At 33.9% G+C, this 17,587-nt stretch overlaps 1 protein-coding gene across 3 annotated transcripts in view; it reads left to right on the forward strand.

Annotated features, from left to right (window-relative positions):
* MOSPD2 (motile sperm domain containing 2) overlaps positions 1-17,587 on the forward strand; it is a 46,070-nt gene that overhangs the window by 4,513 nt on the left and 23,970 nt on the right. For all 3 annotated transcript variants that reach the window (XM_056808419.1, XM_007500903.3, XM_056808420.1), the window contains exon 3: positions 13,301-13,456. In XM_056808419.1, coding sequence (XP_056664397.1) covers positions 13,301-13,456 — 156 coding nt within the window. The remainder of the gene's footprint in view (positions 1-13,300; positions 13,457-17,587) is intronic.

A 17,587-nucleotide genomic window follows, 5' to 3' on the forward strand; every position in this document is an offset into this window, starting at 1 on the left:
AAGATCTGCTTGACAATTATTACTTCAAACTTGATTGATTGATTGGCCTTTTCCCCCCAGGAGCAATGCTACTTGTTTCAACCTTACCGTTTCTTTCATCATTTTCCATTTATATTTAACATTGGGTTTTCTATTGATAGTTTGTAACTTTTCCTTTAGAGGAAATTAAAATACACACAGTTAAGTGAATAATCATCTTCCTATAGTCACCTGACTTGCAAAATGTTAATAAAATTTAAAATCAGATTCCATTCAGTTGATATTTATTGAGTCTCTCATGTCTACAAGAAGGCATTTGGCTAGGCACCATGGTGAATAAAGAGATAAATGACAATCTGATTTATATACAGAAGCATTTTGAAAATACAGTTTCTATCAATGCTACTACTTGATTTCATAGGTGAATTGACTTAAAACTTCAGATAGTGTGGTTGAGAGGAGAAAGAAATGATAGGAAATGAGAGAAAAATTATCATTACTATTTTTGCCTAAACCTTGCCCAAGTATTTACATCCCCAATAATTTTCTACTTTTGTTTTCATTTCCTCTTAAAGATGGACTTGTTTTTGTAATATTTTCAATTTAGCCCTGCTTTAAGGAATCAGATTATAATTGGCCTCTATTGTATGAGGCATAAGGCTATTACATTCTAATTTTTGACTCTCCAATCCATCACATTACTACTTTTTTACCCTTAAAATCTTTAACTTATGCTTATAATCAATACTATGCATTGATTCCAAAGAAGAAGAGCAGGAATGGGTAGGCAATAGGGGTTAAATGATTTGCCCAGGATCATACAGGTAGGAAGTGTCTGAGGCCAGATTTAAAACCAGTACTTCTAGTTTCCCAGCCTGGCTTTTTGTCCACTGACCCACCTAGCTACTCCTAATCAAATTATAAAATGCTTTCATAACAAATAGGTCTGACTAGGTCATCTCTTTCTACAGAATACTCAGTATCTTCATATCCACTATAAAATCAAATCTAAGTCGAATTGAAATATATGTACTTAATACTTCCCCCTCTTGTGCAGTTAGTAAGAATTAGAAGTGCAGTAGAAAGAAGTAAAAATAAACTGCATGTTAATTTTACATGTTGATGCAAGGGTTTAAAAAAGGCACATATTTAATTTAGTAAATCCAAGTACTATTGTACTTCCTTCTCCAACCACTAAAAATAAACAAAAACAGTTCACCATGGAACATACACTTTTATGCAGGCTAACTTGGAATGACCCATATTATATATTCTTAAAGCAATTAAAATTACTCTAACTCATGAGAATTGTTTCTTTTTCTCCACTTTATAAGCTCTTTTATTAAAAAAAATATATACTTAATTCAGTGAAAAAATAAAAAGGCCCCATATATACCCCAAGGTATTTATACCAATACTTTTTTTTTGTAGTTGAAAAGAACTGGAAACAAAGTAGATACCTATCAATTAACTAAACAAGTTTGTGGTCTGTTCAAGTAATGGGATATTACTACTCTATACAAAATGAATATGATAAATACAGAGTAGCATGAGAGGACTTAGATGGACTGAAGAAAACTGAAGTAAGCAGAAACAGGAAATATCCAGTGATGATAACAATTTTAAATAGAAGGAAAAAACAAAACCAAATACCATGAAATTGTATTGACCAAACAGAAGAAGACATTTCTAACAGGAGAAGGCATTTCTAAAAATTTTTTGTTGCACTAATGAGGAATTGTGAGTATTAGACTTAGTTGACATGTTGCTTAATTTTACTTAACTGTTTTCCCTCCCTCCCATTTCAGTCTCTTCTTAAGGAATGAGTTTTCTGAAATGAGGAAGGAAAGGGGGGAGACATTGGGAAACATAGGTAACTTGAAAAACAAAATGTGCCCCAAATGGTAATTTTTCAAAAATACTTATATAAATTCTAAATTGTTTTGTTTCATTTTATTGGACATTTAATTGAGGCTAGAAGGAGACTGGCTTGATGGAATTAGAGGTTGTTATTGGTGGAAAATCAGTTTGGCTATATGTGGCCAGATTATCAAAGATTTTGAAAAGCCTGGTAGAGGAGTCTAAAAACAATCACCTGTCTTTCTCCTTAATGTAAACTACTTTCCTGTGATGCTTCTCTGTTCTTTCCATCTTCCCTATTCTGACTTAATTTTTCTCATTAAAACATAACTATATTGTTACTGCTTCTTAGACTTTCTATTCTCCCTTTTCAGGATAAACCCCTATTTAACTGTTCTTACAACCGAACTTAATTTGGAGTGTTGCTGGAGGAAATCTTGAAATCATACTGAGGGCACCAATTGCATTGTATGTTTATGCTGCCTCACATCAATTGAGTATTGCAGTGAAATATTATCTTGCATGCTTATTGGCTTTGAATCTCATTACTCAGAATGACTCTTCTAAATCTTCTCAGTGCTGAAGAGAAAATTTCAGACCAAATACCATTGCCTTCAACTACCCTTCTCCATATAATCAAAACATCTTAACTCCATATCTCAAAACATCTTAACTTTTCACCTCCTTCAGACTTATAATAATTAGTTGGTTCCTCTCTTGACCAAAGCTAAACTCTCTTTTCTCCTTTAGAACTTCCACTTACCCTTTATTTTTAGCCTTCCCCTCTGTTTACTGTTTTCTGCTTAGAATCATGCTCTATCTTTAAAAACTAAATCTTTTCCTTGACCTTTTTATGCTTTTCAGCTAATTCCCTAACTTTCTCTCTTTCCTTTTTGACTGCTCTTTCTAGAAGCTAGCTGTGTTCACCTTAGTCACTTGTAATTTGGCTTCCTTCTCTTTTTACTGAAAAAGCTAGAAGGAATATAGATTTTCCTAGTTTCTAAAGCTAATTCCCCCTTCTCAGTTTTCAACAGAGATGATAAGAGATTCAAATTTGGAAGAGATATTTAGTGATTCCTTAGACCCTGAATTCTTACATGGAATTCATAAACATAGCTTTTAAAAAATGTTTCAGTATTTATTTCAATATAATTGGTTCATTTTATAATCCTGTGTGTTTTATTTTTTTCACTTAAAAAATTATTCTGAAGAGGTTATAGTGTCACCAGATTGCCATAACAGTCCATGTCATACACAAAAAAAGCTGAGACCTCCCCCCACCTGCCCTTTCATTAATTGGCTCCCCATTAATTCTGGGATCAAATATAAACTATTCTGTTTGGCTTTTAAAACTTTTTATAACATGGTTCCTTATCTACCTTTCTACTCTTCATACACCTTACTCTCTTTTACATACTTTATGCCCAGTGATACTGACCTCCACCCCTTGTTCTTCCTTTTCACTATATACTCTATATACTATATACTCTGTCTCACTATTTCTGCATTTTAATTGTCTCCCTTGATTGAAATTCTCTCCTACTTTCCACTTCCTGGTTTTCCTCACTTCCTTCCAGACTCAACTAAAATTCTACCTTCTGAAAGAAGCCTTTCTTAGTTCTCCTTAAAGCTAGTGCCTTCACTTTTTGATTACCTCCTTTTTATTTTGTATGTATCTTGTTTCCACTTAGTTAATTGTGTGATGATTCCCACCATTAGATTATGAGTTTATGAGCTCCATGAGGGCAGGGATTTTTCTTTTCTTTCTCTTGTCTCTGTGTCTGTCTGTCTGTCAGTCTCTCTCTCTCTTTGTCTCTCTGTCTCTCTCTCTCTCTCTCTCATTTAAACCTACATAACTTGGCCCTGTCAACCTGAAAAATTTTATAATTGTTATAATTACTAATCTTTAAATGGAGCAAGGAGATTATAATGGAGAAACCCACAAAGCCATTACCTTAGTGGGATACTTAAATGCTCTTTTGAAAAAGCATGGTTATTTTGAGTCCACAATAGCCACAGGTTAGGGTTCTGGGAGTAGATCTTCAGATTTGATTATCTTCTTTAAAATTCAGCCCTACACAACAAACCATTTCTGAATCTCCATTTTTTTAAATAAAATTTTATTTCTCAATTGCATGTAAAACAAGTTTTGTCATTTATATTTCCAGATTCTCTCTTGCCTCCCCTCCCCTCTCCCTTCTCTGAGTTGGCAAGCAAATATAATATACATTATACATCCTCAATCACATGAAATAGAAAATATGAGCTTGGATGTTTAAAAAATAAAACAAAACTAGGTTAAAAGGAAATATCCAAAGGATGAAAAGGAGATGAGGAAGAAATTTTGTACTTCTTTTAATTGGATTTTCCCTGGTGCAGGTCATTCAGACATAAATGGATGTTCGCGGAGGAAAAAACAAGGTTATTATATGTACCACTTGGAAAAGGATGCTTTTAAAAAATATATTATAATGGCTGAATTATATCCAAGGTAGGAAAGTGAGACTTCTGAGATAGGATGGGGAGTGGGAGGAGTGGGGTTTTCAGTTAAAGAATAGTATTAGGGAAGGAATTGCTTCAGGCCAAACAATTCCCTCTGGAAAATGATCCCAAAGGTAAATAGGCCAAGATATTTTGATTTGGGGCTATGAGTTGGGACTCATGGGAGTAGAATGAGATCATCTAGTTGCAAGTATTATAACCTATAAATACATATTATAAGTTTTAATTTCATTTTTAATTTTAAAACAGAGGATCTGGTGGCAGGGAAACAAAATTAACCATCATAATTATGAACGTGGTTGGATAAATTTGCCCCTGAAAAGAGCATATTTGAGTAGATTTTTATACAGAATTAGAAAGAGATTTGGAACTTAATATATTTCAAGGGGGGAGGGCAGTGGCAGCCATGATCTCAGCTGACTTAGTGATAAAATGAGTTAAAGATAAAACCTCCTTAGCCTACTGGCATTTAAGACCTTTCACAGTCTTATTTCACATTTATTCACTTTCAGGCATTTCATTTTTCCCCAAAAAGTATCCTTCTCTCAACTCATCCTTTACTACTTCCAAGAATTTGGGGACACCCTAATTGTTGATGACTAACATGCTTCAAGTCCTAATTCAAGAGAAGCCTTCTTTCATTTCCCCTGAGTGTTTTCATTTCCCCCTAATAGTGTTATCTCTCCACTTAAATTTTCTAAAGGTTTTATGGCTTTGGTTCACAACTGTAAAATGTAAAGCATTAATTAAAATATTGCTGTTGTCAACATGGAATCTAGAAACCCTCAACTTGTAGCCTAATAAGATCTGATGAACCCCAAGTTTAAAGTTAGCTTGTAAGGGAAACCCCGGGTTCCAACCCTAAGGTAAATGATAATCTCAATTAGGTGGGCCTAAGCAAATGCTAAATATCCCTTTATATTAGAAGTTTTCCCCATTGTATCTGGCCTTTCCCAAGACCAACACCTCAGCAGGGAATTGTAATTAGGTCACTCTGATAGCCCAGCCTCTGGCTATGGTCTCTTTCCCAAGCCTGCTTATTGCCTGTCATCTTGTTTGAACAATCCCATTTCCTTGTAACAATGGTAATGTCAATCAATCATTTCCCTGTCCCTGGGTTTCCCAACAGGTATATAAGTTCCCCAAATTCTTTTGTCCTTCGGAGATGTCATCTAGCTCAGTGTCACTCCCAGGGATAATGTCCCCAGAGACCCAGGGTGTAGACCCTGAAAAAGTTTTGGCACCAGACTCTTGAGTAAAGGGCCAAATATTGGACTTATCCCTCTCCTGATTAAAGACTTGGTTTTTCTAACTACTTTGGTAGTTCTGTGTTATTTCCAAGTTAACACTATTTTACAGTAACCCTCAAGTAGTTAAATGTTCTTTAAGAAATCAGGCATTTTGGTAAATCCAAAGATTGGAGAAGGAAACTATCCAGTACCTATTTCAGAGATTTATGCATGGAAGCTATCTTTGCAACACATTCATGACTTTTAATAAGGGAAGTAAAGAATGCTATACAAAAACATGTTCTAAAAAATTGTTGTCAGATGACCACTGCATGGTATAGAATTCAATAGGAATAATTAATGAGTCAACTAATTTCTCTAAGCACCTGCTATATGCTAGAAACTGTGCTGGTCAGACAGTGCCTGCCCTCAAGTTGCTTACAGTCAATTAAAGACAATGGTAATATTTAGGGGATATTAATAGTACTCATTTCCTCACAGGGTTGTTATGGGTCAAATCTGTTTATTGGGCCTTGCAAACCTTAAAATGTTATAAAAGGAGTGATTAAGCTCTTATTGTTATCAAAGTCATTGTCAGAAAGGCCTAAAACATGGCAATTATGATCCTTTTCCATTTCTTTTTAGCCAAAGATGTCTTAGAAATTCTAATATTGGGGCAGCTAGGTGGCTCAGTGGATAGAGAGCCATGCCCAGAGATGGGAGGTCCTGAGTTCAAAACTGGCCTCAGATACTTCCTAACTATGTAACCCTGGTCAAGTCACTTAACCCCTATTACCTAGCCCTTATTGCTCTTCTTCCTTACATAGTATTGATTCTAAGATGGAAGGTAAGGGTTTTAAAATAAAAGAAGAAAATTGTAATATTCAAAGAAGAAAAATGCTGTAGTTGGACAAGTAGCATCAGCAGTATTAACTAAAGGGAAACCTTACCCATCCCCTTTTCCTTCTCATACACAGACAACATTTTTTCCAGTGACATAGGTGTGTATATTTACTCCTAGTTTCCTATTATTTCCTATATGATCTCAAGACAAATTAACACATCATTTAACAAAACATTCACAAGTATCTACTTACTGTGTGCCAGATAGAAAACTAAGGACTGCTGTTAGGAATGCAAAAATTAAACAATTCCACCTTTAAGAAGCATGTATTTTAACAATGGACACAGTTTACACACAAAAGAGTACAAAATAAATAAATAGAAAGTATTTGCTGGGAGAAAGCATCAGGAAAGGTCTCAGTAAATAGAAGGTAGCATTTGAGATAAACTTTGAAAAAAGTTAGGATTACTAAGAGGCAGAGATGAAGAGGAAGTGGAGGGACATTCTACTTACACTACAGGACAGTATGTGTGTGTGTGTGTGTGTGTGTGTGTGTGTGTATGAATCTTTAAATCAATATAAAGGAAACTTTTTATCAGTCACATCTTTAGCTGTGCTTCTGCCACTAAATGGTTACTCGGGACAATAACCCTACACTAGAATGAGATAACTTGTAAATTTCATTTGGTCAGAATCCTTAGAAATGAGAGCTGATTTTCTACCTGAAGTTTTCTGAAGAAACTTATGTCTATTAACATAAAATCTCCTTTCTTACATATCATCACTTATGGTTCTTTATTTCAGCCATCTTCATTCTTTACTTTTTAGCAACCAACATTTAATGTGTAAGTTTACTTTTGCTTCTAAAAATGGACTATATGGAAATAGGAAAAAATTATACACAGTAACTGAAAAATTGTGGAATGATCAAATGAAATACTTTCATACTCTCAGCAATACAATGATCCAGGACAATTCTGAGGGACTTAGACAAAGAATGCTATCCACCTCCAGAGAAAGAACTGTTGTAGTTAAAGTGATCTTTAAAAAATATGAAGTTCAAAGTTGTGTCTGACTTAAGCAAAAGAAATTTAGATAATATGGGAAATTAATATTCATTTGGGATGTTTTTGTGAAGTAATTTTCCCTTTAGCCTCCCCAGTTGAATTCTCCCTTCTTTTGTTTAGATTTTAAAAGGATTGAAGGCTAGGACTAGCCAGCTTTTAGTGAAACCCATGGAAGATTAAGGCTCTGCTACCATGTTGGACTGACCCAGCCTCCTGTTTGAATTGGGAGAGGGCTTTTTCTTCTATGGAAAAAGTTCTCCCTCTTCCTGTGATGAAATAAGGAAGGAAGAATTTAGGTCTCTAAGTCTACCACTTCAGTAGCTATTTACCAATCAGAGGTGGTGAGAGGAGGGACTGAGTGGTAAGGTCACAGAGATATGTAAAGAGATGTGAATTGAGCCCTATTTACTGCCTTGGGCACCCATTTGTATTGTGGAGGTACTCAACTGACCAATTCAGGATGTCTTGAGCAGTCAATTATGATTATATTTATTATAATAGAATTTATGTATGATATAATTATTATCATAGAATTCTAATAATATGCTAGTCATAATTATTTTGAAATTAAGAACTACTGTCTCAATAATTTCAGTCATTACAGTGGTAAAATAAATTTGGAGGAAATATTTTATACTCTTAAGAGACTTAGAAGGCCTTAAAAAATATGAACAAGTATTTTCATGTAAGTAAAGCTTTTGATAAGAAATACAATAAACTACAAATAACTTAAAATAAAACACTAATACATTTAGGAAATGTTGCTGTATAGAGATGGTCATATGAACCTTATATTGCCTTCATCAACTTTGTGACCATTGGCGAGTCACTTGTACCTTTCTGCATTTCTGGATCTTTTATTTGTAAAATGAAGTAATAACTAGCTTTTCTTCCTCCCAGAGTTATTGTGAGGAAGTAACTTCCTAACTTTAAAATTATAGTTAAAATGAAAATTATTATTAAATATGATTCATAACCTAATCCTTTCTAGGCGATAAAATTTTACTTTCCCTTGAACCAGCATTATTTGTAAGGTATGATGAAGCATTCCTGAAACTGATCAAAACTTATTGGATCTCCTCAACTTTCAATGACTAATTAACCTAGGGGAAAGTCTTTCAAAGTGGCATGTAGGTTTTGTCTTAAAGCTTCAGCTTTTCTGGGAAATAGTGATTCATCAGAATATTTCTTTATTGGATTGCCTTGTATTATCTGTTCTCTGTTGAGCTGACACCTTTTAGTCCGAGATGATATTTTCCATAGCTAAAATTGATCTTTCTTTCCCTTTATAGCAATTATAATTTATAGTTTTCCAATGCATTTATCACATTCCAGTTTTTATCATATAGTGTCTAATCCACAATAGATTTATAACTATTTGAAGGCAAGAGTTATGTCCTTTTTCATATTTTTATATTTGCCTTGAGGATGGCTGGTTAATTAATATTTGTTGAATTAAAATGTCCAATTTTAACCACATACTCCCATTGAAAACCTATTCCATTTCATAATAGTATGTGCCAAATTTTTCTGTGGTGGTTAACCACAAAGTTGTTTATTTTTCATCATAAATGAATCACTATTTGATATATCTAGTCCTGAAAGTAAATCACCTCTTTTCCCTCTAATGATGTGTGGAGTGTTTGTATGTTTTAAGTCTACTAATAGGTAACATATTTTCTTTCATTCTTTTTTTTTTAAGCAATACTGTAAACCTGATGTTATTTAAACACAGCAAGGTCAAGAGGGCAGAGAATGGGCAAGGGGAGAATAGGTCAGAAGACCTAAGGTTTTGTGGCTTGAGTTCACAGCTGGAAAAATTAACCAAAAGCATTAATTTAAATATTGCCAAAGTGGAATCCTTAAGGAATTAATTGGTTCTTAAATAATCAGACACTTTGATGACTAAAGACTGTAGGTGGGAACTGGCTAAAGCCATTTTCAAAGATAAAAACATGAAAACTATCTTTCCAATTCACTCATGGCTTTAAATGTGAGAAATATGCCATATAGAAATATACTCTGAAAAATTGTTGCCACATTACTGCTTCTTAGTATTAAATGAATTCATTTTAAACCCTCTGATGTACTTGTATTGTTTATAGTAGATTGTTGTGTGATCTTTATAATTTTCTCTCAGTTTTTAAGTCAGATGTCTTAAATCCATTCTAAAATACCTTTCATTGGTAATAGGGAGCAGTAGGAAGAAAAGAGATTGCCCACAAGCTAACTGGCCTAAATTTCTTTGGAGTACAGAAACTTTGTAAATTTGAGACATAGCTGTGCAGTAATATTATCCATAAGGAGCACAAGTAAACTATTAGTTTGAAGGAGTTAGTGCTTTACCTAAATTAACCAAATACACACAGATATCCATTTAGGGTTATAGCAGTTGCAGAAAGGGAAAGGAAAACAGGAACTCCTCTATTTTTCAACTTGGACAACCCTGTAAGCAAAACAGTGGAAGTTTTCCTATGGCTAGGAGACTTAAGAGGACACTGACAAAGTAAGCTATGCTTTATATTAGGCATAAATAACCTAATTGAAACATATGTTTGCAGAAGTGTTATGAAAGGCTTCCTTCAACAGGGAAGCAGCCTACTAAGGCAAAAAAGACATTTCTAAAACCTTGCCTGGTGGTCCAATAAGTTGAATTTCTGTTTCCCCAGAGCATTAGATCCTTGTTGGAGAAGGCAGGGTGATAGAGTGAATAGCACATTGAAGTAAATGCCAAAGAGACATAGATACTGGATTTGACTTTGGAACTGACATCAAGCAAGTGATTTTCTCTGTTTTTTTTTTCTTCCAGTTTTCTACTTTGTAAAATGGAATGCCCCTAAAGTCCCTTCTCAGTCCCGAATCGCTTTGTCTTGGATAAGTTTAGGATATATGAAACCTGACTTTTCACTGAGAATATCACATTCATTGAAATATTTTTTTGTCTCACAAAGTGGCACAGTTTCTATTGAAAACTATGTTATCCCATTATTCTTGCCTTTATGCTTGTTGCTATCTATCATCTATCTCATCTCTCTCCACTGGTCTTTGCTGTTATCTTTGAGTATTGCATTATGTATGGTTGACAGCCCCTATAACCTCATGACCACATGATTCTTCAGTGTGTTCAGTTATCTTCTTTTCCATCCCACTTTAATCACACACCAATGTGACTATTCCTAAAACCATCACTAACTCACAATTCAGGGTCCTGAATTTAAAAAATCTATACAACCCAAGCTCATAATGTTCACTTTCAAAATAGAAATAGATGAGAACAATCAGAATGGATGCTTCTAGGATTCATTGAAGGGAAGTACAGGCATGAATAGTCTGGACAGTAAGTTGGCTTTTGAGGATCCCATAAAAAGTGAAGAGGAAAAACAAAGGCTATCACTACCTGCCCAAACTCCTGTAATGGCAAAAACTGCTTTGCAGTCAGGCAAAGTATAAGCCAAACATTGAAGGTAATATTAACTTCTACTGAACTCTTACACCTAACAAAAGTGCTCAGTAAAGTTATTCATCATGAAAAAAATAAATTCTTTGGTGAATGCTTTGGTCAAAGCTATAGAATGAAAGAAATGTACATTAGAAATCATCTCATCTAATCTAATGATCCCCATCTGTTCTTTTACAGATGAAAGAAATGAGGCTAGATGAGATAGTATTTGGCACAAAAAAACATAATCATGTATAGATTGTGATATTAATAATGTCTTTTGAGGTAATTTCATCCTTTTTCAAAACATTCATATGTATTATCGATTGTCATTGTGAAAACTTTGTGAGGTAGGCAAAGTAGGTATTATTTCCATTTTAGACTTGAGGAAATGAACCCACTTTTGTCTTTCCTAGTTCAGACTTCTAAATAGAAGTTCTAAGAGTGGAACTTTTTAACACCTGCACTTGAGGCAGCATTAGCAGTGTCAGAGAACCTAGTCAGGTGTGTTGACAAACACTAAAAAGCCATTGTCATAAATTTGGTCCTATGACTTGGAACCCAAAGACACAATCACGTCTTGAAAGTTTTTCTTTGAGTAGGTATCAGCATGCTGTGTGTGACCAAGTAGGTATTTAAAGGACTCAAAGCCTTAAGAAAAATTTTAATGGATAAAGTTTGCATTTAGTGTTCCTTTCATCTTTCTGTTACCCACTTTGCCTTTGCCCAAGTTTCCCTTTTCCTCTTGATTCTCAAAGGGGCTAGTAGCTTTGTTACCTTGTTTGTGAAAGGTTTCTATTTCTTTTTAGTATATAAGCTCAGTGGGAAAGTGTGTGTGTGTGTGAGAGAGAGAGACAAAGTTCTTATTGAATTAAACTTAAAACAATGAAAGGCAAATGATACTAAATCTTAAGTCTTCCTTTCAGACTTCATTTTTGCCTAGTTTGAAGGTATATGATATAGTTCTTTCCTATGCAGTGTATATATCACTAAGGAGATTTAGTTTGAATTTGATCTTTCCAATAGCCTTTGAGGTGGGTATTACAAGTATTATACTCATTTTACATATGAGAATACCAGAGCTCAAAAATGTTAAGTAATTTGCTGTAAGTCCCTTATAACAGAGTTGGGTTAGGGTAAGAACTTTGTATTTGTGGAGCCACTGTATTTTTTTCCAAATTTACAAGCTCAGTCAATTAACTCCAGCTTTAGTGGGAAGAAGAAATCTATAGGAGAATTAAATTAATCCAAATTAAATTATAATTGAAACAGCAACTTTCAAAAACTTGGTATCTGACCATTTTTTATTACTAGTAGCAGAAAGGTTTTTTACTAGTAGCAGAAAGGTTTTTACAAGAGAAATATGCAGAATCAACTTAAAACACCCTTAAGACTTACATGAATACAAACAAAATATTAGTAAAAATAATGGCTCAGTTAGGATCTTCGGTTAGGAATTTCATTAGTCATGGTTGGCAATGACTGATTAAGTACCTAGATTTTGCCCTAATTCTTACACTGTATACCAAAATAAACTTAAAATGAATATAAAAGTTTATACCATTAAAAGAAAAAGAAGACAACCAAATTAGGTATGTTTCGAAGTCATTGCGGGGGGTGCCGGAGGGGTGTACTTAGCCAAAGGAGGGAAAAAGGGTATAGGGAATGATACCTTGTGTTGTAGTGGGAGAAGGTTATAATTAAGGGGAAAGGTAATATAAAGATTTTCTAAATAAATTTAAAATGGTTTGAAAGTGACAAGGAAGCAAAACAAAACTAGAAGTACTCATCATTTAACTTATGAAATCTTATAAGTACATTTCATTCAGGAATTACTTGGTAAAGTAACCTTCATAAACAAGATTATTAAATATTTAGTCAATATACTAGTCTTACTAAGAGAATACATGTAATATAATTTAGGCTCTTCAAAAGTTGCTAATGTTAAATTTAAATTATTATTTAAAAAATTATACTAGTCAATGCAATTCCACTTGAGGCATTATGATATAATGGGGTGGGGGGGGGACCTAGAATTTAAGTCAAAGGAATTGGGACTGAATACTAGTACATACTTGCTATCTGTGTGACCTTTGATGTATTACTTTGCTCTTTAGGCTCCCTGATCAAGGAATCAAGTGGTTGGAAGAGATTAATTTTATGGCCTCATACAGCTCTATATCTTATAAATTAAATATATATCCCGTAAAGAATTTTGTGCCTTCCACACTTAAAAATTTCATTACAGTTTCAAATTGAATTTCCATTGGATTTAAAACATCCATCTGTTTTCTACAAATAACCTATTACACTATAAGTAAATATAATTGTTCAATATAAATTTTTCCCATATTCATAATAGTAACTGTTTATTTCCCAGATAAATCAGATAAATATGATTCCCGAGATGTGGAAAGATTTCAGCAGGATGATACTTGGGTTGAAAGTTATTTGTGTTGGCGACATGATGTGGTAGATGAAACACTGAAGATGATTGATGAAAGTTTTCAATGGAGGAAAGAATTTACTGTCAGTGGTAAGCTCTTCAAATGTATTTGTGGTAATTTGTTGGTGTTTTATATTTAACATTTGCAAATGTTCCTTGTATTTATTAAAGAAACTACAATATAGACATAAATTTTTCATTTAGACTGAGGAGAATTTCATGTAAGATGACAGAGAATAATAGTCTAAAAGGAATGTATGAATAATCTTAAACTTGAAAAAAATAAGCTACCTTTCTTTAAGTTCTCCAGTGATCTAAAGAAAAGATATCATATCATTAAAGTGACAAAAATGAAGAGTTTGATCTGCAACTAAGAGTCTCTGAATTAAAGAAGGACCATAAATAAAGGAAATAACATTATCAGTAACATGAATGAGTTCAAGAAATGTTTGTCTTATTACTAATAATAGCAAAGGTTATACAAGGAAAGCAAAAATTAAATTTCTGGGCTAGGTTATGTACTAGAGAACTAATGCAGGCTTATACAGGTGCTTCTTGACTTAGGAATTCCTAACTTAAAAGAGCAGATTTCCCCTTGAGCAAAAGAGTTGCTAGGTTGCTTCCACCACAGAGAAACATATACCAGACAATTAAATACTGCTTGGCTTCTGTTACTATTGCTAGTGATACACTTTTTTTTATAACTCTGACCTGATGGCCAGGACAGAAAAAAGAAGGAATAACATTCCACATATCTCTTTCTTTAGGGTTTCAGGAATAGGAACCGTAGAATCTAAAATTCCTCAGGCATAAAAGTGAAGGATCATTAACTAAATGGAAACTTGGTCCCTCAAGCTCTTATACACATGCATGTAGATCTCAGTTTCATTGGAGCCTTTTACCCCTTTTCTTGCTTGTTCATCTTAACCTTTCTGGGTGGCTAGGTAGAAATGTACTCTGAAGATTTTTACACAGAAAATTTATTGCACATTCTGATTAGGTTTCCCAGAGTGGCAGAAGCATTATTAGGAAAAGTTAGGAAGTGTCTGAAGCCAAATTTGGAACCAGATTCTCCCAGCTTCAGACCTGCTATTGCCTACCTCTAGTACATCCAGTTTGCAAAGTCCAGCAGTCATTAGGAGATATAATCTTCCTAGAGCATAGGTGAGAAACTAGGGCTGAATACATAGATCTAGTAATAAATGATTGGGAGCTTCCACCCATGGGAGCTGGTAAGATCACCAAGCAAAAGAACGAAGAGAGAAGGGAATAGAGGGTCCGGAAGAGAGCTGTATTAGATTTCAGGTACACTCCAAGTTATGGAAGAGGGGTTTGATCATCAAAGGATCTGGGAAGGAATTGTCAAAGAGAGGTAGGAGGAGAACCAGGGAAGCAATATCGTAAAAAGCTAAAGAGGAGACAGTAATCAGGAAAAGGTGATTAACAGTGGCAAATGCAATGCTACATTGAAGTTGACATGGATAAATATTTTAAAAAGGCTATCAGGCTTTAAAATTAACAGATCATTGGTCATTCTGGAGACAGTAGTTTCAAGTTGAATGATGAGGTTAGAAAGCAAATTGCAAAGATCAAGAAATGAATAAGAAGACAGAAGGTGGAGGCAGTGATAATAGACAGCTTTTTCTAGCAGTCATCCCTACATCCTGTACAAATTAAATTAGTCTCATTTTTCCTTTAAAAAATAGTGAAACCATTCACAAGTCTAGGTTGAATCAGAATATTGACCTCACTTCCTTGTCACTTGAGTATAAAAATAGCCACTAGCAGCTCCAGGCCAGCTCTTTAAGATGTAGCTGGTAGACCATGATGGACAAACAATTCAGGCAAGGGACCATCAATTAGCTGCATTTTTAGTACCTGTATTTGTTGAATATCCTTTTTCTGCTGTGGCTAAGTATCCTTTGGTTAAATGTTGAAGACTGACCTATAAGTGTTTCATTTTATTTCACTATCTTTTAAACTACCAGAGGAATGTCCTGAGTCAGACTCAGCCCAAATTAAGCTTCCAAAATATGCTTTCATATTAAATATTCTAGTTAAAATATGCTACATTTGTAACAGTATTAAATGTTTAATCATTAAACATTAGAGCACTTGGTAAACTTTAAAGCCATAGAATCATAGATCTAAAATTGGAAGGGACCTTAGAGGTCCTATGACCCCTTCATTTTATTAATAAGGAAACTGAAGACCAGATAAGTTATATGATTTGTCCAAGGTCATAGAAGGTAGTAGGTAGAAGAGATGGGATTCAAACATTAAAACTTCTGTCTGAATTATTTGCCATTTTCCAAGTCCTTGTGAAAATTTCTGCTTTGTGTTACTGTGATGTTAATATATAAAATATAGTTTAGATTTGAATGGAAAGATTTGATTGGACTAAGTGAAAATTACTTCTTAAACTAATAGAAGGCAAATCTATAATGGACTCAAGAGCTAAGATACACTGGGATGTCAAGGATGAATGGTGGGGAAAAAATGTTTGAGGGAGCAATGCCAACAAAGGGTGGTGTGATTCCCATCTCTACAGGGAACTCTAGGACCTCAAGGGGAGAATACTCAGTAGTATGAGATGGTCCCTGGTGATTGGATTAACTGGGGCATTTTAATTAGTCTTTGGTTTTAAAGTCTTGATGGATTTCATAAGTTTTTCAAAAAATAAGACTCAGACATGTGAAGTACTGTCTTGCCAGAGAAAATAGTGATTTTCTTTAGTTTTCATACTCTGGCTGCTTTTGTTTGATATAGAGGTCACAATTATTCTGAAACAACACAGTATTATATGCCACAGTAAAATGTAAATGAATGCTTGACCTAAATATAAAAAATTAGAGGAGAAATTGAAGGAAGTACTTTTTAAAATCATAGCTTGGAGAGAATTATTAACTAGTGGTTAGTTAGAAGTTATCGTGCATTAAAAAAAAAAAGAAGTTATCGTGCAAAAGAGAATAAATTAGCTACATAAAGTTGAAAAACATCTTTCATAGGAACAAAATCAGTACAGCAAGAATAAGAAGGAAAGTGGTCCTGAGGAAAAATATCTTGAAAATTACTATCTCAGATTATTCTGAGATATTCAGGAAGCAGAAACAAAAAAAGGTCTAATCACCATTCTCCAAAAGTTTATAGTCAAAGGATATAAATAATTTTCAAAAGGAAAATTGCAGACTTGTAAACAATTATATGAAAGTTTGCACCAAATAACTGATAAGAGGACTACAAATCAGATCTTTCACCTCACACAGTAAACTGGTGAAGATGACAAAAATATAAAAGACAATGTTGGATATATTCTTTTCTGAACATATCCCTCTTCCCTTTTCTACCTAATCATCAGTTGCTTTTAAGAAAAAATTTAAAACAAACAATTCATCAACATCAACCCTGTCAACCATATCTAACAATTTATGCAATATTCCATGCTAGTAATCCTCCTCACTCCTCCACTTCTTTTTTGAAGGGAAGGAGATGCATTTCATCAATTATTCTCAGTCCAAGCTTGGTTATTATTACTAGGTAGCATTTAGTTGCTTGTCATGCTAGTGCTTTTCCTGGGTTTTAACAACTCAGTGCCAATTAATTTCCCCAGGAATCTCTGAATTCTTTATAGGCATATGGTATGATAATATTATTTTTGAGTATTCGGTTCTCATGGTCACTCCATATTAAATTACCATTTTTAAAAAATAGCAACAAGTGAATTACATTTTGACTGCAGCTCTATGAGGATATGTAGTATTTAGATTATTATTATGAACAGTTAAGCCTAAGGAAGGGGGGTGGAGAAAACCACAATTCATCTTATCAAAATCTTAATTTTCCTAGTGTAAATTTCTCATGCGAACTCTCCATAGGGGGTCCACACAGCATGATGAAGGCATTTCTTTAGGTCATTTAGCATTACTTGTTATATTTACTAATGTAAGCATGTAGTGTATATACCCTTATTTTTTATTATAACAGATTACCTCCTTTTCTAGTGATCTCTAAAATGTCTTTTATGCTACTTAATTACCTATAGGTTGTCATTGCTCATATCCTGAAGCCTTTGGTATTCTCCCATCTTTAAGTAATTGAAAGATTTTAGTCTAAGAATGTTTGTGATTTTTTAAAATCTTAGCAAATTTGAATGAATGAATTTCAAGGCATTTATTAAAGGCTTATTATGGGCAAAGCATAATTTGAAAAAGATTACTGAGG

Source organism: Monodelphis domestica, chromosome 8, assembly GCF_027887165.1.
Source record: "Monodelphis domestica isolate mMonDom1 chromosome 8, mMonDom1.pri, whole genome shotgun sequence".
NCBI lineage: Eukaryota > Metazoa > Chordata > Mammalia > Didelphimorphia > Didelphidae > Monodelphis > Monodelphis domestica.